General features: G+C 52.9%; 2 protein-coding genes across 3 annotated transcripts; one reads left to right on the forward strand and one right to left on the reverse strand.

Moving 5' to 3' along the window:
- Positions 1–1,407: 1,407 nt before the first annotated feature.
- LRRC2 (leucine rich repeat containing 2) lies at positions 1,408–19,264 on the forward strand. 2 transcript variants are annotated; one of them, XM_084901698.1, is made up of 10 exons: positions 4,162–4,343; positions 6,302–6,337; positions 6,442–6,585; positions 9,349–9,556; positions 10,472–10,628; positions 10,913–11,049; positions 12,650–12,795; positions 14,350–14,505; positions 17,298–17,434; positions 18,061–19,264. In XM_084901698.1, exons 3-10 carry the CDS (start codon positions 6,461–6,463, stop codon positions 18,108–18,110), a joined length of 1,116 nt encoding a protein of 371 aa, XP_084757824.1. In that variant the 5' UTR covers positions 4,162–4,343; positions 6,302–6,337; positions 6,442–6,460; the 3' UTR covers positions 18,111–19,264. The 2 variants fall into 2 exon arrangements, with proteins under 2 accessions (XP_084757823.1, XP_084757824.1); XM_084901697.1 differs by lacking the exons at positions 4,162–4,343; positions 6,302–6,337 and adding an exon at positions 1,408–1,628.
- A 1,086-nt stretch (positions 19,265–20,350) lies between these two features.
- Positions 20,351–24,371, reverse strand: RTP3 (receptor transporter protein 3). The gene is made up of 2 exons (XM_084901746.1): positions 23,902–24,371; positions 20,351–21,581 (listed from the first exon to the last, which is right to left on the reverse strand). Exons 1-2 carry the CDS (start codon positions 24,066–24,068, stop codon positions 20,723–20,725), a joined length of 1,026 nt encoding a protein of 341 aa, XP_084757872.1. The 5' UTR covers positions 24,069–24,371; the 3' UTR covers positions 20,351–20,722.
- Positions 24,372–24,833: the final 462 nt, after the last annotated feature.

A 24,833-nucleotide genomic window follows, 5' to 3' on the forward strand; every position in this document is an offset into this window, starting at 1 on the left:
GGGTTGTGGGCTCCATCCCCAGTAGGGAGTGTGAAGAAGGCAGCCAATCCATGTTTCTATTTCTCTCTCCCTCTTCCTCTCTGAAATCAATTTTAAAAAAAGAATAAGAAAAGAATGAGTAGACAAAAGAATATTACTACCAGTGAATAATTATATTTGTTTTATATGTAATATTCTATATTATAAATATTTTATTATCTGCTTATTTACTAAATGAAATGAAATTCACACAGCATAAAATCAACCATTGTAGAGTGAAAAATTCAGTGGCATTTGGTACATTCGCAATGTTGTGCAACTACTATCTCTAACTAATCCCAAAACATTTAAATCGCCCCCAAATAAAACCCATGCACATTAAGCAGCTGCTCCTTGGTGGTTGGATGGTTTCCAGATAAAATATAGGACACCAAGTTATAATTAAATTTCAGATAAGCAAGAATTTTTTTTGTATAAGTATGACATGCACTATTTGAGACATATAAAAATTATTTGTTGTTTATCTGAAATTGAAATGTACCTAAGAGCATTTTCATTTGCTAAATTTTATTTGCATGCTTTTGGGTGCATGTTAGCATCAAGGGAGCCTGGGCCACTCAATGGCCCACTTCTCCCATATTATCATCATCAAAGCATCCCACTGCATTTAGAATTTTGAATGCATTTATGGGGAAAATTTTTTTCCACTTGAGTATGACTAAGCTTTTAAATATTCAGCTCTCATAAATGGAAATGGTATTTAAGTAATATCTGAACTGAAACTACTTTTTCTACATATATATTCTTTGGTTCATAATACCACAACAAAAACCAAACATTAATGACTAAATAGACAATTTAAATTTTTTTATCAAAAGAGAAAAAAATAATAAAAGCAGAAGAAAAAAACAAAATAAAAAAGTAACATAAAAATTATTTTCTAAGTAGTAAGAGACACACCCAACACTTTAGAGGTCTGATTTAATATCATCACAAAGATTTTTTGCATCCCACCAATTTAGTATACAATGTGCAATGGTAATTTGATTACAAGTGTCAGCAATTATAAATCTCAACTAACAGAAAGTGGTACGTTCAAAACCAAACCCTTTTGTGATTAGAGCTACAATATGGTTTCCCTGGCCCGGCCAGTGCGGCTCAGTGATAAACAATGTTGTTCTGTTCCGGGCAGAGGTGTGAGGAGCGTGGCCAGGAGGGCGGGGTGCAGTTCCCGGTGATTAACTAATTAACAGTCCGATTAACTAGTAGTCAGATTAACTAATTAATAGTCAGATTAACTAGTTAATAGTCAGGTTGCCTCAATGTCGGATGATGGACGAACCGCTCCTCCCCAGCTGGTGAAATCCGGAGGACCTAAGCCCACGTGTTAGGGAACTAAAAGGGGGACATCATGTGAGAAGGAAAACCGACCTTCCCACATTGAAAAGCATCTTCTGTTTGGGGCGCCCCCTGGCGGTGTGCTGAGACCTCCCGTCCCCTCCGGGCTCCCTGGCCGGTGGGGGACAGGCCCCGGTGCCCGCCCGCCGCTGAGTCACCGCCCGGAGGCCGGCCCGCCCGCCGGGTCCCGGTCAGGGTCACGCGCTCCGGCTCGGGACGAAAATAGACTCAGCCCGACGGGCGGCGGGCAGGTAGGTGGCCGCTGTGGGGGCGCCCGGGGGCGGCGGCTGCTCCGGAAACCGGGGAGGGGGTGCGGGGGCGGCACCTGCGGGCGGAGGTTTCGGGGTGCGGGGCGGGGGGTGCGGGGGCCGGGGAGACCGGGGGTGCGGGGTCGGGGTTGCGGGGACCGGGGGCACCTGCGGGCGGGGCCGCTCTGTTCACGCCAGCGGTGCCGGACAGACGGAGGGGACTGGTGATCGCCCGAGGACTCAGGGGCGGGGGCTGCGAGGGAACCCGCCCGTGGGGGACAGGAACTGCAGGGGCATGAGAGAGGGGGGTTGGGGGTTAGGGAGGGGGTGTAGGGAGGAGGGTGAGGGAGTGAGGGGGGGTTAGGAAGGGGGGTAGGGAGGAGGGTGAGAGAGGGGGGTTGGGGGTTAGGGAGGAGGGTGAGGAAGGGGAGTGGGGGGGGTTAGAGAGGGGGTGAGGGAGGGTTAGGGGGGAGAGGAGCCCCCCAATTCCTGCTCCTGGTGGGGGAACCCTGCACTGCGCCCTCAGCCCTGGCCCAGCTCAAACCTCTGGGGCCTGAGCGCTGTCCAGGGAGAGGCTGCTCCGTCCGTCCGTCCGTGGGTCTCCTCCTGGCCGGCCGGGTGGCTCAGTGGTTGAGCCTCAGGGGTATCAGATGTGACTGTTTCAGCTCCGGGTGCTCAGGGGTGGAGCAGTGACCTGCGAAGCAGGAGATCACAGCACGGGCCTGGGTTTTGGGCTCCATCCCCAGTGTGGGGTGTGCCGGAGGCAGCCTGTGGCCTCTCTTTCTCTCCCTCTCCCTCTCCCTCTCCCTTCCTCTCTCTCTAAAAATCAATAAAAAACATTAAAAAAAAAAAAAAAAAAAAAAAAAAAAAAAAAGAGTGACAGGCTCCCAGAGGAGAGCCACCGTCGTAGGCAGCTCAGCGGGCTGCGGTCTGCCTACCAAACCCGTACCTGCGGCCGCCCCCCCAGCCCTGCCCGCTCCGGTGCAGGCAGACCTCAGGCTCGTGCTCCTCTCATCTGTGTCTTGATTCTCTTTAATAACGGGCCCTTTCTGAGCCTGTCTTCAGCACCGGGCAGGATTGTGGTGGTCCCAGCTCCGGTCCTAGGAGTCACGCTGCTGTCCACCCCGTGTCCGGGTGGGAACCCCGAGCTTCAGAGAGCTGAGACCATCTCGGGGACGTGCAGCAGTGACCAGTAACCGGGAGGCAGGCCTCCGGCTGGTACCCCACTCGCTGTCTTCTTACTCCCACCTGCAGCCAGTACCCATCCCCATCGCTAGCTTAGCAGATTACAGGAGGAAGGGGTGCCCAGGGCAATCCTGGTCATGTGACAGAACATGAGGTTTAATTTGGAGCTGGGGATGTTCTGTGACTATACTGCCCTCCCTTGAATATGAGCCCCTGTGCACCCACCCCATCGGAAACAACCTCACGTGAGGACAGAATGGAGTTAGTGCCACTGAAGGCCCTTGTCTGCCCTCCGGCCCCCCTGTGTCTGGTGTCCCCAGAAACCCCCACTGGTCACGGTCCTCCCCTCGTGCAGATACTGGAAGGCCTGGAGCCGGCCTGCCTAAGGGGACGAGGTGCCTGGAGGCCACGAGGGTCAGGCCTCTCCCCCCAGGTTGGCTCAGGGGACCTCCTAACACAGGGGTCCTCAAACTTTTTAAAGTGGGGGCCAGATCACGGTCCCTCAGAGAGCTGGAGAGCCGGACTATATGAACTACTAATTCCTACTGTAACACCTCGGCTGCGCTCACTGCCCAAAAAACCTGGCGGGCCGGATCAGACTCCTCTGCGGGCCGCATGTGGCCCGTGGGCCGTAGTTTGAAGACCCCTGTAACATCATCTTTGCTCCCCCTCCCACCTTCCCCCTGGCCCCTCCTGACCTCACAGAGGGGCCCCAGGAAGGGCTCAGCGCCTGGACTGCGGGCTGTTTGGTCTCCTCCCAGACTCCCAGGTCCTTCCCACTCCGTTCTCTCAGAGGCTAACCCTGCCCCACCCGCACCCCAGTCTAGTTTATCATCTTTAAAAATAGGTTTTTTACTGACTTTTATAGAGAGGAAAGGAGAGGGAGAGAGATAGAGACCCATGGGAGAGAGAGACATTGCTGTGAGAGAGAAATATTAAACAGCTGCCTCCTGCACACACCACCCCCTCCCCCCCTTACTGGGGACCCAGCCTGAAACCTGGGCATGTGCCCTGACTGGGAATCAAACCAGTGCACTGGACGCTGCCCAACCGGCTGAGCCGCCCCGGCCAGGCCAGTTGTCGTTTGGCAGAAAAGGAGAGGACAAGGTGACCAGCAGCCTGCTCCAGCCTGGAGTCCTGGCGTACAGAGTGGAGAGCGTGCCGGTGCCAGGCGACATGGCTCGCAGTCATGCCTCTGGCTTGGGGGCACGGGGGTTCTGTGAAGTTACTGACATTCCTGGCGTGTGGGGGTGTGGGAAGGTATTTCCCTCCCCGGTTCCTGCAGGACCACCAGCCACTCTCCCACACACCCTGGGGGCCTCTCCTCTGGCTCCACAGCAGCGCCGCCCCTGGGGTAGCATCCACCTGCGGCTGTTAGAACGGATCCCTCTCAGCGCCGCTCTCCCTCTGGCTGGAGGTTTCGGGCCAGGCACTCGTCTTCCTGCATTAGCGAGTGCCCGTAAATGCCCGCTAGGAAGGGTTCCCAGGAATCGAGGGACAGAAACACGCCTGGTAAAGGGGCTCCATGCACAGGTGTGTGGGTTGCCTGGCTCTGAGCCCACTGGGCCTCCCAGGTGGCCGGTCCAGGCAGGGGGAGCTTGTGAACAGTCTGGGGGGGACGCTGGGGGACAAGCTTGAGGAGAGCCGGGTGAGTGGGAGGGGCTGGCACATCACACCAGGGCTGACTGGGCGCTGTGAGGAGCTGGATCTCCCTCTCGTTCCAAAGGGAGTCTCTGGTGCAGCACGATCCACTTCTTGGAAAATGGCTGTCATGATACGGATGAACGGACTGGACGCGGCTGAGTGGAAAGTCAGGACCAGCTGTGGTTTTTGCACAACTGAGGCCGGATGTGACACTGTCTGGTGATGAGAATCGCATGCCCACTAAGACTTAGGTGGTGAAAGGGACGTGTGCATGAGAGAGAGAGAGAGAGAGCACGCACATCCCCAAAGGGTGGACAGAGGAGGAAACAAAGCTTAACAACGCGCCCTCCAGGTAAACACGGAGGCACTCTGCAGACGGGAACTAAGCAGCCAGGGGTGGATTGGTTTTAAATGGGTAAGTTTAGAAGAAAACACGTTTCTCTGAGATACGTGTGAGACCTGCAAGTGGACGTGTCAGAGGAAGCAGCAGGCTGTGTAGGTGCCAGATGGCACTGTAATAAGGCGATTTTTGTAAATTGCCCTCATCTTACTGTCCACCATGCTATTTGTTGCTGCAGAACCAAGTCATCCAACACCTAACAGCTTCCAATGGCAAACGTGAATGACCTCAAGTTTCTGAGGGTCTGGAGTCCGAGTGGCTTAGCTGAGAGGTTCTGGCCCAGGGCGTCTCTTGAAGTTTCCTTGTGTTTGTGTAAATCAGGAAATGGATTTAGCCAGATTTTGGTGCTGTAGGCAGGGGCAGTTTAAAACAATGTTTAGAAAGTTATTTTACAAAGATCAGGGAGATAACTGTAGCTTAGTGGGATGAATAGACATGCATTTTTATGTCCAATAAATTTTTTGCAGTGATCAAATAATCACTTAAACAGCAAAGATGAGTTGTGAAAGTAAAAAGAAAGCAAGCTCGTTGAGTGGCCTGAGGAGGAAGCAATCTGGATATAAATCTTAGTCACGTTCATTCATTCATTCATTCATTCACTCACTGACTTGGCAAATATTTAGGAAGGGCCTGCTGTGTGCCAGGCACTGTGCCAAGTCTCCCTGAGATGTGAGCGCTCAGCCGTGCCTGAGTCTGACTTCCTTGGCACGTGGAAATCCGCCTGAGCAGACACTCGCTGTGCGGCTCGTTCAGGTGCAGCAGCATCGCCCAGAGCAGGCCCGGCGGGGGGCCCGCAGGTGGGAGTGTGCTGGCGGAGCTGGTGCAGGGTTTGCTTTTGTTACCGAACGGTGGCTGGTGTGCGGCCGTAGTCGACAGGTATGTGTGTGTGTCTGTGTGCGTGTGTGTGTGTCTGTGTGCGTGGTGATTAACTCATTAAACGTACCCTGGAGTATGTTACCAGCTAGTGGGAAGATTAGCTGCTACTAAATTCAGTGGAATATGGAGCCTGGAGTGTGAGGACTGCCTGGGAGCTCTGGGGATCCACAATTCCATTGAGACAAGTGTGATGTAGAGGTGACCTAGGGGGTGTTGTGCTTGGACTGTCACACAGAGAACTTACAGACATGAGCACAGCCTTGGTTGGTGTGGCTCAGTGGATAGAGTGTCGGCCTGCAGACTGAAGGATCTCGGGTTCAATTCTGGTCAAGGGCACGTGCCCAGGTTATAGGCTCAATCCCTAGTAGGGGGTGTGCAGGAGGCAGCCAGTCAATGAGTCCCTCTCATTATTGATGTTTCTATCTCTCCATCTCCAATCCTCTCTGAAATCAGTAAAAAAGAAATAATAATAATAAATATATATATAATTATATATATATTTAAAAATAATATATATTATTTTAAATAATAATATATATAATATATATATGGTTTTGGTTTTTTTTTAAAGAATATGAGCACAGCAGAACATCCTTGAACTAACAAGGTATTTCATCGTCACTTAAGACAACTGACTCATGTTTCTATTCGACATTCCACCTCCTCCCATGTGTGGTGAAGCTGACATACATTCATGTGTTTGTTAAATAGGTAATTTTATGCTCCCATCATGGGCCATAAAGTGGTCACGTTCGACATCTCCGCCATCAGAGGCCTGTGGGAGACGCGCGTCAAGAAGCACAGAGCATGGCAGAAGCAGGAGGCCGAGCGGCTGGAGAGGAGCGCCCTGGAGAAGTAGGTTTCTGTGCCGGGGAGCCACTTCGGAGCGGCCGCAGACGGGGCTGTGCCTGGAGGGGCGGGGTGTCTCTCCTGGGCCCTCTCTCTGTCGGTGACCCCGCTTTCTGACCTTCGGATCCTCACGCTGTGGCCCAGCACGGGCATTCGGTTTCTGTAAAGCAGCACCCACAACTGTAGGGACTCGGGGACCCCGGGCGCCGTGCGAGGCGGCCCAGGGCAGGCAGCGATGAGGCGCTCCAGTCCGCTGCAGCCGGTGCTGGGCCAGGGCACTCTGTCAGCACCGCAGCCTCCCAGGAGCTGGGCGCCCGGCCGGCGCCTTGTGTGGTGCCAGTTTTATGCGATTGTAGGGGTGAGTTTGTAGGCTGACTGCTCTCAGGTAAACACGTGTCAACGAAGACGAAACCGAGTGTCGTGGGAAAACTGTGTTTGTGGCAGATAGGAATCACACTGACAATCAAATTAACACTCCCCCAGACTGCGGAAAGTGCGGCAGCTGGGAAGGCTGCCCCCCAGGTGCTGTGCATTCCATAACGGGCATCCCCTGTGGAGAGATCCAGCGGGCATTCCTGTGGATGCGTATGGGCGCGTGCTGGTTCTGATGGGCAGGATGGGGTCTGATGGGCAGGGTGGGGTCTGATGGGCAGATGGGGTCTGAGGGGCAGGATGGGGTCTGAGGGGCAGGATGGGGTCTGATGGGCAGATGGGGTCTAATGGGCAGGATGGGGTCTGATGGGCAGGGTGGGGTCTGATGGGCAGGATGGGGTCTGATGGGCAGGGTGGGGTCTGATGGGCAGGGTGGGGTCTGATGGGCAGATGGGGTCTGATGGGCAGATGGGGTCTGAGGGGCAGGATGGGGTTTGATGGGCAGGATGGGGTTTGATGGGCAGATGGGGTCTGATGGGCAGGATGGGGTCTGATGGGCAGGATGGGGTCTGATGGGCAGGATGGGGTCTGATGGGCAGGATGGGGTCTGATGGGCAGGGTGGGGTCTGATGGGCAGGGTGGGGTCTGATGGGCAGATGGGGTCTGATGGGCAGATGGGGTCTGATGGGCAGGATGGGGTCTGAGGGGCAGGATGGGGTCTGATGGGCAGGATGGGGTCTGATGGGCAGATGGGGTCTGAGGGGCAGGATGGGGTCTGAGGGGCAGGATGGGGTCTGATGGGCAGGATGGGGTCTGATGGGCAGGGTGGGGTCTGATGGGCAGGGTGGGGTCTGATGGGCAGATGGGGTCTGATGGGCAGATGGGGTCTGATGGGCAGGATGGGGTCTGAGGGGCAGGATGGGGTCTGATGGGCAGGATGGGGTCTGATGGGCAGATGGGGTCTGAGGGGCAGGATGGGGTCTGAGGGGCAGGATGGGGTCTGATGGGCAGATGGGGTCTGATGGGCAGGATGGGGTCTGAGGGGCAGGATGGGGTCTGAGGGGCAGGATGGGGTCTGATGGGCAGATGGGGTCTGATGGGCAGATGGGGTCTGATGGGCAGGATGGGGTCTAAGGGGCAGGATGGGGTCTGAGGGGCAGGATGGGGTCTGATGGGCAGATGGGGTCTGATGGGCAGATGGGGTCTGAGGGGCAGGATGGGGTCTGAGGGGCAGGATGGGGTCTGATGGGCAGATGGGGTCTGATGGGCAGATGGGGTCTGATGGGCAGGATGGGGTCTGAGGGGCAGGATGGGGTCTGAGGGGCAGGATGGGGTCTGATGGGCAGGGTGGGGTCTGAGGGGCAGATGGGGTCTGATGGGCAGGATGGGGTCTGATGGGCAGGGTGGGGTCTGATGGGCAGGATGGGTTCTGAGGGGCAGGATGGGGTCTGATGGGCAGGATGGGGTTCTGAAGGGCAGGATGGGGTCTGATGGGCAGATGGGGTCTGAGGGGCAGGATGGGGTCTGAGGGGCAGGATGGGGTCTGATGGGCAGATGGGGTCTGAGGGGCAGGATGGGGTCTGATGGGCAGGATGGGGTCTGATGGGCAGGGTGGGGTCTGAGGGGCAGGATGGGGTCTGATGGGCAGATGGGGTCTGAGGGGCAGGATGGGGTCTGAGGGGCAGGATGGGTTCTGAAGGGCAGGATGGGGTCTGAGGGGCAGATGGGGTCTGATGGGCAGATGGGGTCTGAGGGGCAGGATGGGGTCTGAGGGGCAGGATGGGGTCTGATGGGCAGATGGGGTCTGAGGGGCAGGATGGGGTCTGAGGGGCAGGATGGGTTCTGAAGGGCAGGATGGGGTCTGAGGGGCAGATGGGGTCTGATGGGCAGATGGGGTCTGAGGGGCAGGATGGGGTCTGAGGGGCAGGATGGGGTCTGAGGGGCAGGATGGGGTTCTGAAGGGCAGGATGGGGTCTGATGGGCAGATGGGGTCTGAGGGGCAGGATGGGGTCTGAGGGGCAGGATGGGGTCTGATGGGCAGATGGGGTCTGATGGGCAGATGGGGTCTGAGGGGCAGGATGAGGTCTGAGGGGCAGATGGGGTCTGAGGGGCAGGATGGGGTCTGAGGGGCAGGATGGGGTCTGATGGGCAGATGGGGTCTGATGGGCAGATGGGGTCTGAGGGGCAGGATGGGGTCTGAGGGGCAGATGGGGTCTGAGGGGCAGGATGGGGTCTGAGGGGCAGGATGGGGTCTGAGGGGCAGGATGGGGTCTGAGGGGCAGGATGGGGTCTTAGGGGCAGGATGGGGTCTGAGGGGCAGGATGGGGTCTGAGGGGCAGGATGGGGTCTGAGGGCAGGGGAGGGCACTGCCCATTGACGGCGCCTCGCCTGCCTTAGGATAAAGGAGGAGTGGAACTTCGTGGCCGAGTGCCGCCGGAGGGGCGTCCCCCAGGCCGCCTGCTGCAGGAACGGCTTCTTGGACACCAGTGAGCGGCTGCTGGACAAGCTCGAGAGGAAGTTGCTTCTGCGGCAGAGCTCGCCTCCCGGGGGCAAGGACGGAGGCAGCAGCAAGTTCGTGTTCGAGCTCTCGGGAGAGCACTGGACGGTGAGTCGAGGTGTTCCTGCCTCTGTGGCCAGTGGCGGCCAGCGCAGTGCTGAGGCCCCGATGGCCGCCGCTGAGCTGAGCTCAAGGCCTTGACCTTGGCCGGTGAGCGCTCTTGCTTGAGAGGGTCTGCTCTGACCCTGGCTGGTGTGGCTCAGTGGGTGGAGTGTCGGCCTGTGGACGGAAGGGTCTCTGGTTCTATTCTAGTCAAGGGCACACGCCTGGGTGGCGGGCTCGATCCCCAGTATGGGGCATGCAGGAGGCAGCCCATCAATGATTCTCTCTCATTGATGTTTCTCTCTCCCTCTCCCTTCCTCTCTGAAATTAATAAAAAAATATATTTTTAAAAAGAAACCGAGAGGGTCATCTCGGAGTCAGGTTCTCGAGGCTCCTCCTCCACGCAGGCGCAGGGAGGTGGCTCCCGTGGACTCCGCGGAGCCTGGTTGCGAGTCCTGTCTTCTGTCCGTCTTTCCCTCCTGCACACTCTTACAAACATTCAGTGCATGTTTATCAGTTATTTGAAAAGCAAGTAGAGAGGAAGGAAATGCAGGCCACATCGAATCGTCGGGTGCATGGACAGGCTGTATTTTAGATGTTACATGCACGTGTAAACCAGAAGGCACGCTGTGGCTGTGGCTGTGAGCCTGCTTGTAGGTGCTGGCCAGGCATCTGACTTGAATAATAAATATCACCAACTCACGGCAGCTCTGAGTTGGGCTCATCCCTTAAGGCGCGATGAGTGACCACACAGTGTGTCTGCTTTCTCCCTGAAATGCCGGGAGCTGCAGTCACCGCTGACGCTCTCTCGCACGTGCCCTCTCGCGTCCGGCTTTTACAATGACCACGTGTGTTCCTGGGCTTGGTGTGCGCTTGGCCACGTTGAGGTCCTGGCGCCAACCACTCACCCACCTGTTCCAGGAGCTCCCCGACTCCCTGAAGGAGCAGACGCACCTGAAAGAGTGGCACATCAGCCACACCCGGATCGAAACCATTCCTGCCTACATCAAGCTCTTCCAAGCGATGAGGATTTTGGATCTGCCAAAAAACCAGCTCTCCCATCTTCCTGCTGAAATTGGTATGTCTCTCGGCAGAGCCAGGCCTCCGCGAGCAGGCAGCCGGCGGATGGGCACCACGCCCGTGGGAACTCTCCCCCTCCCCCCCAGGAAGCCGCCAGGCGGGCGTGCTCCTGTCCCCAGCTGCTCGGTCACTGTCTCCTTTGGGCGGTGACCCCACGGTCTCTCCGGCACACACAGACCTTGGCCAGGTGCTCAGAATCCAGAAGTCTCACGAGTGAGCAGAGCTGTGTTTAGGGATTTTTCGTTTTCTCTCGGTCATTCCCCCCCTTTTATCTGGTGACAGGCTGTTTGAAGAACCTGGAAGAACTCAACGTGAGTTTCAACCATCTGAAGAGCATCCCTCCAGAACTGGGGGAGTGTGAAAATCTGAAGAAACTGGATTGCTCTGGAAATCTAGAATTAACTGAGCTCCCATTTGAAGTAAGGAAGTAGCCGTTTCTGCACTAGGACTTATTTGGTGTATGATATGGGAGGGTCTGTAACATGGGGAGAAGCTTTGAAAAATGAAACCCATCTATATTATGTCACATTTTCCTGACATTTCATTCACCATCTACTGGCTATTATAAGGTCTTTACAATAGTCCAGGACCTGGTTTTTAGTTCAGAAATGCCATCAAAGGAAAACTAGGCAAAAAAAAATCCTGTTTTTATGCAAGATATTTGTATTTAATGCCTATTTAATATATGATGCCTATTTTCTGTAATACAGACCTGATCTATTTATCCACAATGGTGAAATACATTAAAAACAGCTGGAAATAAATAAACAAAGGGGGTATAATTTTAAAATTTCATATAACGAACACAGCTTGTAGGTAACTCAAGTAGTCCTACAGATAGCATTTAAGACGTCTGTGAATTGAAAAGTATTTATTAGTTTCCTTTGGTCTGTATTGACTGGATAAATGATTTCATATCATTTCCGGATACAATGGAGCAGATGAAAATGAATGGGTTTAATTGCCAAATAAAGCTCAACAGGCCTCTTGTGTGGCAGAGATCAGGGTCTGATAGTCCTGCAGGCGATAAGCAGACTAAACACGGTATTGCTGGCAAGGTCCGGACAAGGCCTGGCTGCCGGTCACAGACCTGGGAGGGCCGTCAATCTCTTTCCTGAAAGCTTCTGTGTGTGGGAGGAGCTGGCTGCCTCTGTCCTCACCCATCTCGCCCAGCCAGGGCCTGACAGTGGTGCAGGGGAGGGAACACTGCCGAGGCCATGCTCCCTGCATGGCGGTGGCCGCAGGCCTCCCCAGTTTGGAAAAGGGCTCAGCCCCCTCGCACACGTTCAGGTTACCAGAAGCCAAGTCACCTCTGACCTTCCTTGCTTCCATGCCATCAGTCAGTCCTCTCAGGCAGGCCCTCAGCACCTGGCCACTGTCCAGCCCCCTCCCTCAACACCCTCGTCCAAGTCCAGGTTGTCTGTCATCTGGACTGGGACACGGCCTCCCCGGCTGGTCTCTCTGTTCCTTGTTCTCACCCCCTGTTTATGGAGGTGTCATTTACGTACAGAAAATCCAGCCGTCGTAAGCAAACATTTCACACACTACCTCACAGGGGAGATGCGTGGCCGCGACTGGTTTCCCCAGGCGAGGCTTATCCACTGCACTCGGATGTGCTCACCCTGGGATTCCCCCAAATGTGGGAAACTCGACAGCATGTTCTGTGGTGTGGAGGCCTGTGTTTGCGCTTTACCCTGAAGATATATAGATAATAAACAAATAGATACACATGTTATCCACTCAGTGTTAAGATATTCCTGTCACCCCCTGAGAATTCCGGTTTGCCCATTTACGACATAAAAGGCATTGCTTACCTAGGAAACCACCAGCTCCGCACAGCAGCCACTGTGAGCCACCTGTCCGCACCGGCGTGGCGCCCCCTGGCCACACACGCTGTTCGCCCTCTTTCGCATATGGCACAGGAGTGCCTCTGGGAAGGGACCCCAGTGGAAAGTTATTAGTGGAACTTAACTCTCTCTCTTACAGAAGTAATTAGAATATCTTGTTGTTCCTTTCTAGTTAAGTAATTTGAAGCAAGTTACGTTTGTAGATATCTCAGCAAACAAGTTTTCCAGTGTCCCCATCTGTGTCCTGAGGATGTCCAATTTGCAGTGGTTGGATATCAGCAACAATAGCCTGAGTGACCTGCCACAAGATATAGACAGGTAGCTACTTGCCTTCTGAAGGTGAGGTGTATGAACTAGTTACTAACACCTTAAACGCCATAACCTTCTAAATTTGCTTAGCACAGAAGTGGTCTTTGACATCAGTTAATTCTCCAGAATTCATTGTTTCTAGGAAATGAGTTTGGTTCTTTATATAATAAGACAGTTTCTAGTCTACATCATACATGTACATGTATATATACAGGGATGGGCAAAAGCAGGTTTACAGTTGTGAGTATTCAAAACACAATTACTTAATTATCGTATTGTTTTTCATATGAGCAACTGTAAACCTACTTTTGCCCACCTGTATACGTTCACTTGAACGGATCTTCCTTGTTTTGGTGAACTGTAATTTAATTCGGTTCCCAATAGAATGGCATCATTCACTTTTCTTTACTCCACAGAAGTAGAAAATAAACTTATTACATATTGAATGGAAATATATCACTCTATGTTTAGGATATCATTGAGGGTAATTTTTATTAGTTTCACGTATTGATTTATTAGACATAATCTTTCAAACAAAATTGGGATGCTTATTAAGGTTTTAAAATTATATCTTTTTAGCTATTTCATTCATAAAAATAATAGTTTAACTGAATCCTATGTCATTCATTCATTCATTCATTCAGCCAATGTTATTCATCGTCTGTAGGGCAGTTGGGCTTAAATTTATGAATGAAACAAAACCTCTGGCCTTCTGAAATCTGCCGCCTTCTTTAGGACGTAGCATAAGACGCCGAAAGTGGCCTCGTCTGAAGGCCATCTCCGATTTCTGTTTTCTGCTCCTGCCACCTCTGCTGTGCAGCGATGCTTCCTCAGGCTGTGAGAGTCCAGGGGAACTGCCTTGGTTTGAGCTATGAGTGGACTTTGTGAAATATTTATGGGGGTCTGTGAAGGTTGTGCAAATGGAGGAAAGGACAAAACGGAAGAGGGAGTCGCCAAGTTAGAATAAAACGAAAACCAGAGGAAAATGCAGGGAGCATTGTCGGCTCATTTCCTTTCCTGCACAGATTTCTTCTTGTTGTAAAGTTAGAAAACACAATGAGAGAGGAGTAACTACTCTCCAGATCTACAAAAGGAAACATTGGCTAAAGTTTGTTTATTTTCATAACCTCTTCCCCGTGCCCTGTTCACCCTTGGAATGAGGCAGACACTGGGAGGAATATATTTTTATTTTTTAAAAAAGTTTTCCGATGATGGTTTGCATTCAGCCCTTTTTGTATCAGTTCCCGGTGTACAGTAAAGCGGATAGACATCCACAGTGGAGGATACGCTGATTTCTTAGGCCCCTACTGCCTACTGCGCAGTGTGCATATGCTGCCGCTGTGTCTGTGTCTTCAAGCGGCCATGAAGTCAGTAAAAACAACATAAACACAGATGGTGTCACCTGGCAGGGATTTGTTTAATTTCCAAAGTTAGTTTTTCTCATAAGGGTCACATATAAAAAGTAAAGTAATCGGTGATTTCCGCCGGGACTGATTGGTTGTTCACGCGCGTGCCCTTGCTGGGAAGTGCAGTCCTGGGGCTGACCCCTTCTCCGTCTCGTAGGCTCAAAGAGCTGCAGACGTTCCTTCTGTATAAGAACAAGCTGACCTACCTTCCCTATGAGCTGCTCAACCTGAAGAAGCTCACCTTGTTGGCCGTCAGTGGGGACCATTTGGTGGAGCTCCCGACGGCCCTTTGCGACGCGTCCACACCTTTAAAGTGAGTAGACCACGGCCAGCGGCGTGGCTCAGCGGTGGAGCATCGACCTGTGAACCAGGAGGTCGAGGTTCGATTCCCAGTCAGGGCATGTGCTGGGGTTGCAAGCTTGATCCCCAGTAGGGGGCATGCAGGAGGCAGCTGACCAATGATTCTCTCATCGTTGATGTATCTGTCTCTCTCTCCTTTCCTCTCTGAAATCCATAAAGAAAATTATTTAAAAATAACTTTGACATAAGCCCGGAGCATCCAGGCCGGGAGCGGCCAGGCTCGGAGCGGCCGGGCCTGGGGCAGCCGGGCCCAGAGCAGCCGGGTCAGGTGCGGCCAGGCCCGGAGCAGCGGCTGCCAGGCTGGGAGCGGCCAGGCCTGAGCGGCCGGGCCCAGAGCAGCCGGGCCAAGAGCAACCAGGTTGGGAGCGGCAGTGGTCAGACCCGGAGCAGCTGGTTGTGGAACGGACCAGAGCAACAGAGGCCAGGCCCGGAGCATCCAGGCCCGGAACAGCTCGCTCCTCGCCTGCCCCCGCCCCAAGGCTACCTCTCAGACATGGCTGGAAACTTTTGCGGGAACTTGAGGGTCTGCTGAATCAAGTGATGAAGGCTTAGATCTGGATATGTTGAGTTAGTATAGCGCTGGGGTGTTGATCTGTGAGTGCCTTGTGCGGGGCCTGGATGAGGTTGGTTGACCTATTTGGAAATGTCTTTTGTGTGAAGTGTATCTTTGGGCATGTGGAGGTATTATTGATATGAGAAAATGCTAAGTAACTGATTTACTATCTGAAAAGGGATTTACTGTCGGGGAAAGGGAGAAAGGAAGAGACTGAACATAAACTGTGCACCTATGGATGAGGACAATGGGGGAGGGGAAGGGGGCGGAGGGTGGGGTGGGAACCTGGTGGAGGGGGGAAGAAATGAGGAACCTTTGTAATAATATGAACAATAAAGATTGATTAAAAAAAATAAACATGAATGCAGAACAAAAATAAAAAATAAAAAAAATAACTTTGACAGAGATCCTCATGGAGACACGTTCAGTAGAGGCATGTTCAGACACAAGACCAGGAGCAAGGAGCGTCTGGAGCTTTAGGACCTGTCTCAGATCCCAGTTCCCGGGAGTTCTGGTGCTTCTTTACAGGGTTTGGAAGGTTTTGGACAGTAACAGGAGGATTTGGGACTCAGGGTCTCTGTACATGCTGTGTGCTTGTGGGAGACACAGGGGCAGATGCCTGGGATTCCATTGTCTAGGCACCCAGGTTGTTAATCTCCCCATGACGAGGAGCAGTTCTTGGAAAAGGAGAACGGACTGCATCCCCGTCACTCCCACATCCCAGCTGCACAGCTCCCGCTGATCAGAATGCGCCTTCTCTGACCAGAGCAGAGCAGTCACGGTTAGCAGAGCAAGATTAGCATTTCTGCCCCAAACAGTGACTGACCCACGAAGACTGCCTGTGGGTTCAGGGAGTGACGAAGGGGAGGGCGAGAGACGGCTGCTTCAAATGAAAAGTGCCATTTCCTTGTTCAAAGTGTAACATGTGGTGACTTACTTAGATTAAAAAGTGGAGAATGACGAAATATAGGCAGGTTGTTTTGGGGGTAGGGAAAGACAATAACAATTCAATGAAAGATTGCAAAGGGAAAATCGAGTGGATCTATATTAGAATTAAAACCTTTTTGCTTTCTCTATATTTAGACATTAAATACAATAAAAGGAAAACAAACTGGAAAAAACATATATGCTAAAATAGGACAGGTATATGTGAATAAGCCACATGTACATATCGCATGTAACCTTCTAAAGCCAATTAGGATGATTTTTGTTAGGTTTGATCTTCGCCTCCCCCCAAAATAAAACTGGGAAAAAAATACAAACATTTATGTATTTAATTCACTCATTAAATAATCTTTGTGTGTGTGTATGTGTGTGTGTGTGTGTGTGTATGTGTGTGTGTTAATCCTCACCTGAGGATATTTTTTCTTTTTAAAATTTATCATTGTTGTTAAAGATATTACAGTTGCTCCCTTTCCTCCCCCCGTTGACCCCCTCCCCAGGTCTTCCCCGGGCTGTGGGCTGTCCATGGGCCATGCGTGTATGCATGTCAGTTCATTGATCAACCTCCACACCCCTCCTGCTTCAGTGACCTGGATTTTTTTTGTCAGTTTATTTTGTAGAAATACCTCTTTTATGGGGATTTTATTTGATTTCTTTTTAGTTAAGCCTGGTTTAAGAGTTGATGTACTTTCCTCTGGCAAGCACCATCCTGCTGTTTTTGTTCCTAAGTTTCAGTTTTATATCCCAGCAGAAGATTTGACTGGGTGGTGGGCACACTGTGAAATATACAAATTTTGTAACATAGAAATCCACACATGAAACATATATGTTCCAGTTGACCAGTGTCACCCCCGTCCATTTAATAAAAAAATAAATAAGTAAACAGTTGCTGTCACTAACCGGGAGTAATACCAGCACAGGAAGGCATCACAAGTTGTAAGGATCCAACTGAGAGAAGTGTCACTATCCACCTTTTGGGCTCCTGCCCATGGCCCTCTGTCTGTGGCTGAGTAGCTCTCATCTCCCATCAGGCCTCTGGACAGTCTCTTCCTGATACTAATTCTGTATCCCTGATGGATTGTTCCATAGTGGAATCCACTGGTGGTGATAATTCTATGGTCAACTGTGACTTTCCAGAATAAGTGAGAACTTGTAATTTAGGACCACAGCGGCTGACTTCCTACAGGAGGAATTTCGCAGTTAAGAATGCACAAGGGAAAATGTGATATTGTCTGTGTTTTCTTGAATAGATTTGTAAACCTTATGGACAATCCCATTGATAATATTCAGCGTCAAGATGGTGAAGAAATGATGGAAAGTGAACAAGATCGTCAACACTTTGATAAAGAATTTATGAGAGCCTATATTGAAGATCTTAAAGAAAGAGGTAGGTTACTCATATTTAAAATATTTTAAATGAATATACAAAATTCCATTAACTCATGCAATACTTATATATACATGATTTATTGATAAAAGTAAAATTGACAGAAAGTTAATTGGTTAGGGGCAGTTTACTTCCTAAATTACCTTTCCATTTACCAAAAACAAAAGATATCTTTCCTTAAAATATTTGATTTGCCTAGTGCACTTGAGTGTTTGATACACCATCGACTATTTTACAGAGAAACACATACTTAAAACATGAGGGTTGCATTGTTAGTTGTATATGAGTTTTTAACTAAATGACATTGACAACAGTATCCTACTTAATGGGATAATAAGATTCTATTTCAAAACCCATTTAAATTCAACATTAGAAAAAGTCATCTCTTATGTAAATCAGGGTATACCCATATCAAAACCACAAAATGGAAAGCACAGAGGGCAGACGAGTAACTCACCATCCGGTCTGAGCTCACAGAAGAGTGTGGAGGTGCAGAAAGTCCGATTTCCAGAGTCTTCCATCACAAGAATGTTGATCAGAAAAAAGGCTCTAGTCCTGTTCTGGTCAGGTAGTCACACACCATAAGGAAACAGAATGGCTGAGTATGTATTTTCCTTTTGTTACAGAATCTGTTCCCAGCTATACCACCAAAGTGTCTTTTAGCCTTCAGCTCTGATGCCATCCGTCAGAAGTCCTCAGAACCTCCCTGTCTGTGCAGCTGTGAATCTTCGTGCTGTGGGCCATGTCCTCTGGGAGTGAGGCTTGTGCTGAAGCAGCTAAGATCCACGGTCATAACTTCGGGAAGATGACTTTCAAATTCCGAGTGTATGAATACTTCTCTGTGGACTGGGGAATTGATCACTGGTTTTATAGATTTATATTTAAAGGCTCATTTGTATACACTTGTTTCCATTTTATGCACATTGAATAGTTTAGAAATGCATTATTAAAAAAAAATTGTAACTTAGTCCAATTCTGAAGGTGGGTTGTTTTCAGGCATCAGGGATAGAGAGTCAGTGAAAGAGCATTTCTATTGGATGAATCCAGATCAGAGTTTATTTTATTTTTTGATTTTGAAGGAGTTTTAATGCATTATTTCTTTTTAATGAGAATAATTGTTCTTGGGTTTATACAAATTGCTATTCCCGTATGTTTTAAATTGCGAGTGTGGGTGTGGGGAAGCAGGGGACTTGGTTGGAAGATTTGTAAGGAGGAAATAGGTCAGAACCTCTTTGGAGAGCTGGCTGAAGGCCTCCGCCCGTGCCTTGACTTTTCCGAACAAGTCTGAGCCCCCGTGTTTACTGGACTCTTTATGCTTAGTCTTTAGATGTCGGGACTTAAAGGACACAGTGTCTTCTCAAGGATGCTACCCTGCTGATAGTATCTAATAGTTAATTTTAGTTCAAGCTTTTGTTACAATAAAAGCCTGAGGAGGTAGGCAAACGGGGTGGTTTGGTTTCTCCAGCCAAGCAGTCTCTCTTTCACAGCAATCGTATGTCAGAGTTAACTGGAGGCCTAGAGCAGGAACTCATGCACAGGTGGGGTTTCTCGGCCTGGCCAGCAATCAGGGCTGATGGGGGCTGCAGAGGTTGGCGGGGGAAGAGGGGGAGGGGCTGCAGGAGGTTGGCTGTGGGAGCACACTGACCCCCAGGGAGCAGCTCCTGTGGTGAGCATCTGCCTGCTGGTGGTCAGTGCGTGTCATAGCGACCGGTAGTTTGGTCCTGCAGTGGCTTGGTCACTTAGGCTTTATATATAAGAAGAGTAGTGCGTTTTCTGTAATTATTTCACGTTCTTTAATATCCCCACACAAATACATTATTGAATACGATGCTTGAAGAGTTATTTTTTTGCCCCCCTGCCCCTGGCTGCTAGTTCCACACGTGTCTGCACCTCGCACCCCCAGTTCCTTCCCACCTTCGGCCTCCAGTCCTGGGCTGCCCTGCCTGCTTTGGAAGCCCTGGCCCAGGGCAACGGCCAGCCCAGAAGGGAGCCAGTCAGGTGGTCCCCGGAGGACGTAGCACCGGATTGGAAACGCGAGGTTAGCGGTGGAAAAGGCGCTTCAGTGAAGCTGTGCCGAGGAGGCCGCCTGGACGCGGGCTGTCCGGGGATGGGAAGGGCCGGTTCCCACTGCTGCTCCTCTGCCCGGTATGTGAGCCCGGACAGCACAGGACGCCGACACAGGACAGCCCGGGCCTCCGGCAGGCCGCCTGCCTGGCCCTCTGTCCCCAGCGGTTCCCAGTGACTCCAAACAGCGAATCCATCACTTGTTTCAAAGGTTCCTCTGTGCCCTCCCCTCCCTACTTCCTCTCCCTTCGGGGAAGGCTTCGGAGGGTCCGCTATCCAACCCGTCCCGGCAGGTCCTGGGCACCCTGAGCTCCGAGCCCCGCTGTCTGGTGAGGCCGGGGCAGCCCTCTGACTGCCAGCGCTGGGCGTGGCCCAGGGGTAACGGGCCTGGCATGGTGAGCAGCCCGTGCCCGTCGCCTCCCAGACCTGCAGGTCCCGGTCACCTTCTCCTGTCGGAGCCCCAGCCGCAGCGGGCGCCCCACGCACCTGCTGGCTGCAGGCCTTGTCCCCGTGCCTCTCCTACTGCGGGGCGGCGAGGCGCTGGCTGCGCCCTTTGCCCAGGGGCACCTGCTGCCTCTGGCCACTCACGGGTGCCCGTACCCCCCCTCGCACCCGAACGCGCAGGGGCCATAGGTCTGGTGCACTGGGCCCTGGCCTTGGAGCTCATTGCCTGCTTCGCCGGGGCGTGTCCGCGGTGCCCTCACAGGTGCACTGCAGGGCCAGCGCCTCCTGCACATTGACCGGCCTCACCGCCCCGCCCCGCCCCGTCCTGAGTCAGGCGCGAGGTCGCGTCCCCCAGCGCTCCCCCTGCCCCCATCGCTGCGTAGGAGCCGCATGGAGACAAAGAAACTATTTAAAAAAAACACAGACTACGTTTTCATTGATTTTAGAGAGAGACGAAGGAGGAGGGAGAGGGAGAGAAACATCAATGGAAAAGGGAAACATCCATCAGCTGCCTCTTGCATGAACCCCAACCAGGGACGAAATCTGAAACCTGGGCATGTGCCCTGACGAATCCAACCGATGTCCTTTTTTCACACAGGACCGCGGTCCACCAATGGAGCCACGCCGGCCACAGCAGTCCTACGGACGCGAACCTCCTTCCTGATTTACCCGTCTGACTATTTCTCATTCGCGGGCCGTACAACCTGTGACTTGGTGTTTTTACTGTTAATTTCTCTGTATTACTCTGGCTTTTTAAACTCGGCACCATGCTTTTGAGGTTCATATAGTGGTTGTAACAACTACCACCACCACCACCACCACGACAATGATTAGGATCAGAATGATGGAACAGCAGCAAATTCCGAAATTGCAGCGCCTGCCATTCTGGGTGCTGTGGCGATCCAAACCCGCCCTTGGGGAATAGACCTCAACTATGCTCTCTGCCCGGCAGCTGGTGTTTGCTCTAAGACTCTTAGCCTGTGGGGGAGGGAACCTGGGGTGGGGCACTTCCCCTCCTGTGTGCCCTGTCGCCACACCCACTGTGGTGCTGCTCCGCACTGTGCTCTCTGCCCGGTAGTTGGTGTTTGGTCTTGGATTCTGAGCCTGTGGAAGCTCAGGGAACCCGGGGTTGTCCACTCCCCCTCCTGTCTTCACCCCGGTGTGCCCTGTCGCTGCATCCACTGCGGTGCTGCTCCTTGTGAGAGAAGGTTTATCGATGGGAACCCCAGAGGTAGGTGTGCTACCTCTTCTTGTGGGAAGCGAAGGGGACATTGGTGATGGTTTGACTAGATCTAACTCACACTGAGCACAAAAGCCCTGGAGACACGCCTCACAATTGTCAGTGTCATGTGGCCCCTTAAGATAGATATCCTTGATTGTAGGGATATTCTCCATTGACTTAAATCGTTCTCCATAGCATTTCTTCAGAATTCGGAACACCAGGTTGTTCAGGATCCTTGAGACGTTCTCTTCCGTGAACTCTGGGACCTCAAATGGAGGCTCTGAGCACTTCTGACATCTCTGGGCAAAGATCCTCATCTTAACTTGGCCCGTGGACTCCCTCTTGTTCCAGTGCATGTGGCAAAGGACTTGAACTTGGGCAGAGGCCCAATTGCGAGAGCACCAGGAGCACGTGAACCTGTGGAGGCAGAAAATGAGACCCTCAGCTTGACTGGACCACGGGCTGAGCCGGAGGGAAGCAGGAGGGACCGATGTTACCGAGACTCGGTGGACTGGGTCCCGGATCAGTGGGGATGACGTGACTGAGTCCGTTGTTTCTATTGACAAGCTCGCGACCCACAGGTGTCTATCATCACGACAGGGGGTCGCCCACACACTCTCGGTGCCGAAGGGATCTCGGGCACCTTCTGCGTCCACGGGATCATGGTGGGTCAGGAGGGTGCAGCCTGGTGAAAGGCTAATTGCCCAGTGCAAGAGACCCCAGCGCTCCCGAGTTCTGCCAGGCCAGTGAGGACAGCACAGGAAGTCTGCGACCCCAGGGAGGGCCGTCACCTGACCAGCGGGGACCCTGGCCTTGGACTTGCAGCCTCCAGAACTGTGAGCCACACGTGTCTGTGGTTTATAAGCCGCCCATTCTGTGTTTGTTGTTGTGGCGGCTGTTTTTTAATAGGACTAAGATCCTGAGTCATAGAGCCCAGGTTAGGGCAGGAGGGACCCGGACAGTCCAGTGTCCCATGGAAAAGCATCGCTTTGCTCTCAGTTGCCCAGGCGCCCCCCCCCTACCCCCCGAATGTCATTATTACCGGAGTGTGGCATGTCCGCTCTCTTCATTGCCCCAAGCCATTGCTCCAAGTGTTCCTCCTGCCCTGGCCTCAAAGAGGGCACCAGAGAGTGCCCCTTCCTCTCAGCAGGGAGGAGGGCAATGTTCTGACCTAAAGTAGCTGCACAAACACACGTCAGCACAGATGGAGAGAGAAGAAGGCAGGGAAGCACGTGGCAGCACCAGGATACGAATTGCAGGTGAGCAGAGGGCTGGGCACTAAATTGTCCATGGACTCCCCCTCATGGCCCAGCCTGGCTGGGCAGTTAAGTTGGGGCCAGGTGACCAGTTGGCTGATGGGATGTGGGCTGAAGCGATGGGCGCTGCCTCCAGATCTGGCACGAAAGCCCTCGACTTCCCCGCTCTTTCCTTCTGTGCCATGGAGAGCTTGGGGCCATGTGTTAGGTTATTTGTCCCAACAGCCAAGCCCGGCCTTGCTGGGAGCACCTTGTCTGGAAGGTGAACCAGAGGGTTCTGGGAGGGAGTCAATCAAGGTTTCCCCTTTGTATCTTTTTAAAATTTTTATTTATGTTATTAATCCTCTCCCGAGGATATTTTCTCAGAGATTTTTAGAAAGAATGGGAGGGGAAAGGGAGCGAGAGAGAAACATCGATATGAGAGCTAGACACATCTATCGGTTGTCTCCCTCATGTGCCCAACCAGGGCTGGGGCCGAGCCTGCAAGAGAGGCATGTGCCCTTGACTGGAATCAAGCCTGGGACCCTTCAGTCCACAGGTTAACGCTCTATCCACTGAGCCAAAGGGACCAGGGCTTCCTTCTGTGTCTTGATTGGAGCCTCAGCTCACCAGGTGAAGGTGAGGCTGACAGGCAGGGAAGATACCCAGGAGCCCTGACCTCTGTGAGCGAGATGACCCGCTGGATCAAAGGGCCTGTGCCCTGCTCTTCGGAGCTACACTCCCTGCCCCATTCTGGGTCACGGCTGCGTGTTGGTGTGCCAGCTCAGAGTTTAAAAAAAAAAAAGGAGCTGAGACTTTGCTCAGCTGCTCCTGGTGCCAGCTCCCGACCGGAGAAAACTATAGGTTATGGGGAGGAGAGCTCAGTGTCCCCTTCCCAGTCCTCCCAGGAAGGGGCCGTGGGCAGGCAGCACGCCCCTTCCCCAGGCCCCGGAACCATCCTCCGTGCAGGTGGGCCCATCCTGGGTGCTGATGTCCCACTGGAAACCAGAGGCCTAGCCTTCGGATGCCTCTAAGGGTCCTGTTTTTACAGAGAGCCCAGCAGCTCAGAGTAGAGAGATTAAGATGGCTGCACGTGGCTCTGCCCCTCCTTGAGGGGGTCTCTTCAGTGCCCAGGGCCCCTCTTTTGTGGGCTCTGTGGTGGGTCCCTGGAGTCCCCCCTCCCCAGCCTTTGCATTTGCAGCAAGCCTTGCTATTCAGCTCTCCTGGGCCTCACTGCTCTTGACTCACCTTCAAAGCCTGATTTCTCCATATCTGGGCATCACCCCACGCCAGTGCCCGCTGCCCTGCTACTGTTTGGGGCTCACTGTAGTAAGAGAAAGATCGTCAATGAAGCTGCAATGTCGTGAGTGAGGGGCTCCTTCCTTTCCATAATCTTCAGTTTACGAGTACAAACAGGAACGGAATCAGAAAGGTAACCAGTATACAGAGTTTGGAACGAGGAAGGCTCTTCTGGAATGCATCCCACCCCATCCCCCACTCACCTGGCAAAGACCTGCTGCTGGTACTGGGTCCACCCTGGTTGCAGGTCGCTGGGCACGAGGCTGTTGTCTAGTGTCAGGGTCCATTGGTGCCATGGTCTCACCTCATGAATTAGTTCCTGAAACACTTTCTGCCACACCTGCACACCCTGCCCCTCGGCCGCTGGCATGGTGAGCGGGGCACCGGCCTCTCCGGGGCTCTGATGGGCCTCTAGCCGTTCCACTGCAGAGAGCACGGCTCACACCAGCTCCCTTTGTGGCCTGGCACGGGGCCTGCGGACCTGCTCTTTGCCCCAAGGACAAAGTTCAGGTGAGTCAGCTCCACAGGGATTTCGAAAGACATGGAATGCCTGGTGTCATTCACCAAAACCCAGCAGGAGCCCTCAGGGCCTCACGACAGGAGGGTGGACCTCAGTCTGGCTCTGCTGCTGCCTCCCCTCAGCCTTTCTCTGGCAGCCCCTCCCACCCGCTCTCAGTGCAGAGCTTACAGAGGGACGGGTGGGGGAGAGAACCCCGGGCTGCCAGGCAGGGCCTCCTGGGTCTGGGCTCTGACCAGCTGGGGGACCAGGGACAGGCCACTTCAGGCTTTGGCCGGAGGAAAGGGCACCTTTGCCGGGAAGGTGCAGGCGTGCCTGGGGCAGAGAGGGGCCCACGAGCCAAGGCTGCTTGGAGCGTGACCAGAACTACTTCCAGGACCTTGTTTGAAACCCTCTGGGGTCTCGCAGAGGCCCTGACCCTAGAAACAGGTGCTCACACACCTGCATGCAAGCTGGCCTCCCAGCCTCCCGCCTGGCACAGCTGGCACTCCCTTCCTCAGGCCAGTGGCTGTGCCCCTCCCTCTTCTCTATCCGGCCCACAGGCCATCTGCTTGGAGCAGGGCCAGGGCTCCATGGGCACTCACTGCCACTCTCTGCGCACGGGGGTGGGGTGAGGAG

Source organism: Pipistrellus hanaki, assembly GCF_964339955.1.
Source record: "Pipistrellus hanaki genome assembly, chromosome: 13".
In the NCBI taxonomy this organism is placed as follows: Eukaryota; Metazoa; Chordata; class Mammalia; order Chiroptera; family Vespertilionidae; genus Pipistrellus; species Pipistrellus hanaki.

Excerpts from the sequence above, each read along its gene's own strand:
- LRRC2 (XM_084901697.1), top strand. The coding sequence starts at position 6,461 with ATGGGCCATAAAGTGGTCACGTTCGACATCTCCGCCATCAGAGGCCTG. Across the intron at positions 6,586-9,348 it reads GAGAGGAGCGCCCTGGAGAA|GATAAAGGAGGAGTGGAACT; the intron begins GTAGGTTTCTGT and ends CGCCTGCCTTAG. Across the intron at positions 11,050-12,649 it reads TAACTGAGCTCCCATTTGAA|TTAAGTAATTTGAAGCAAGT; the intron begins GTAAGGAAGTAG and ends GTTCCTTTCTAG.
- RTP3 (XM_084901746.1), bottom strand. The coding sequence starts at position 24,068 with ATGCCAGCGGCCGAGGGGCAGGGTGTGCAGGTGTGGCAGAAAGTGTTT. Across the intron at positions 21,582-23,901 it reads CAGCAGCAGGTCTTTGCCAG|GTTCACGTGCTCCTGGTGCT; the intron begins GTGAGTGGGGGA and ends CTGCCTCCACAG.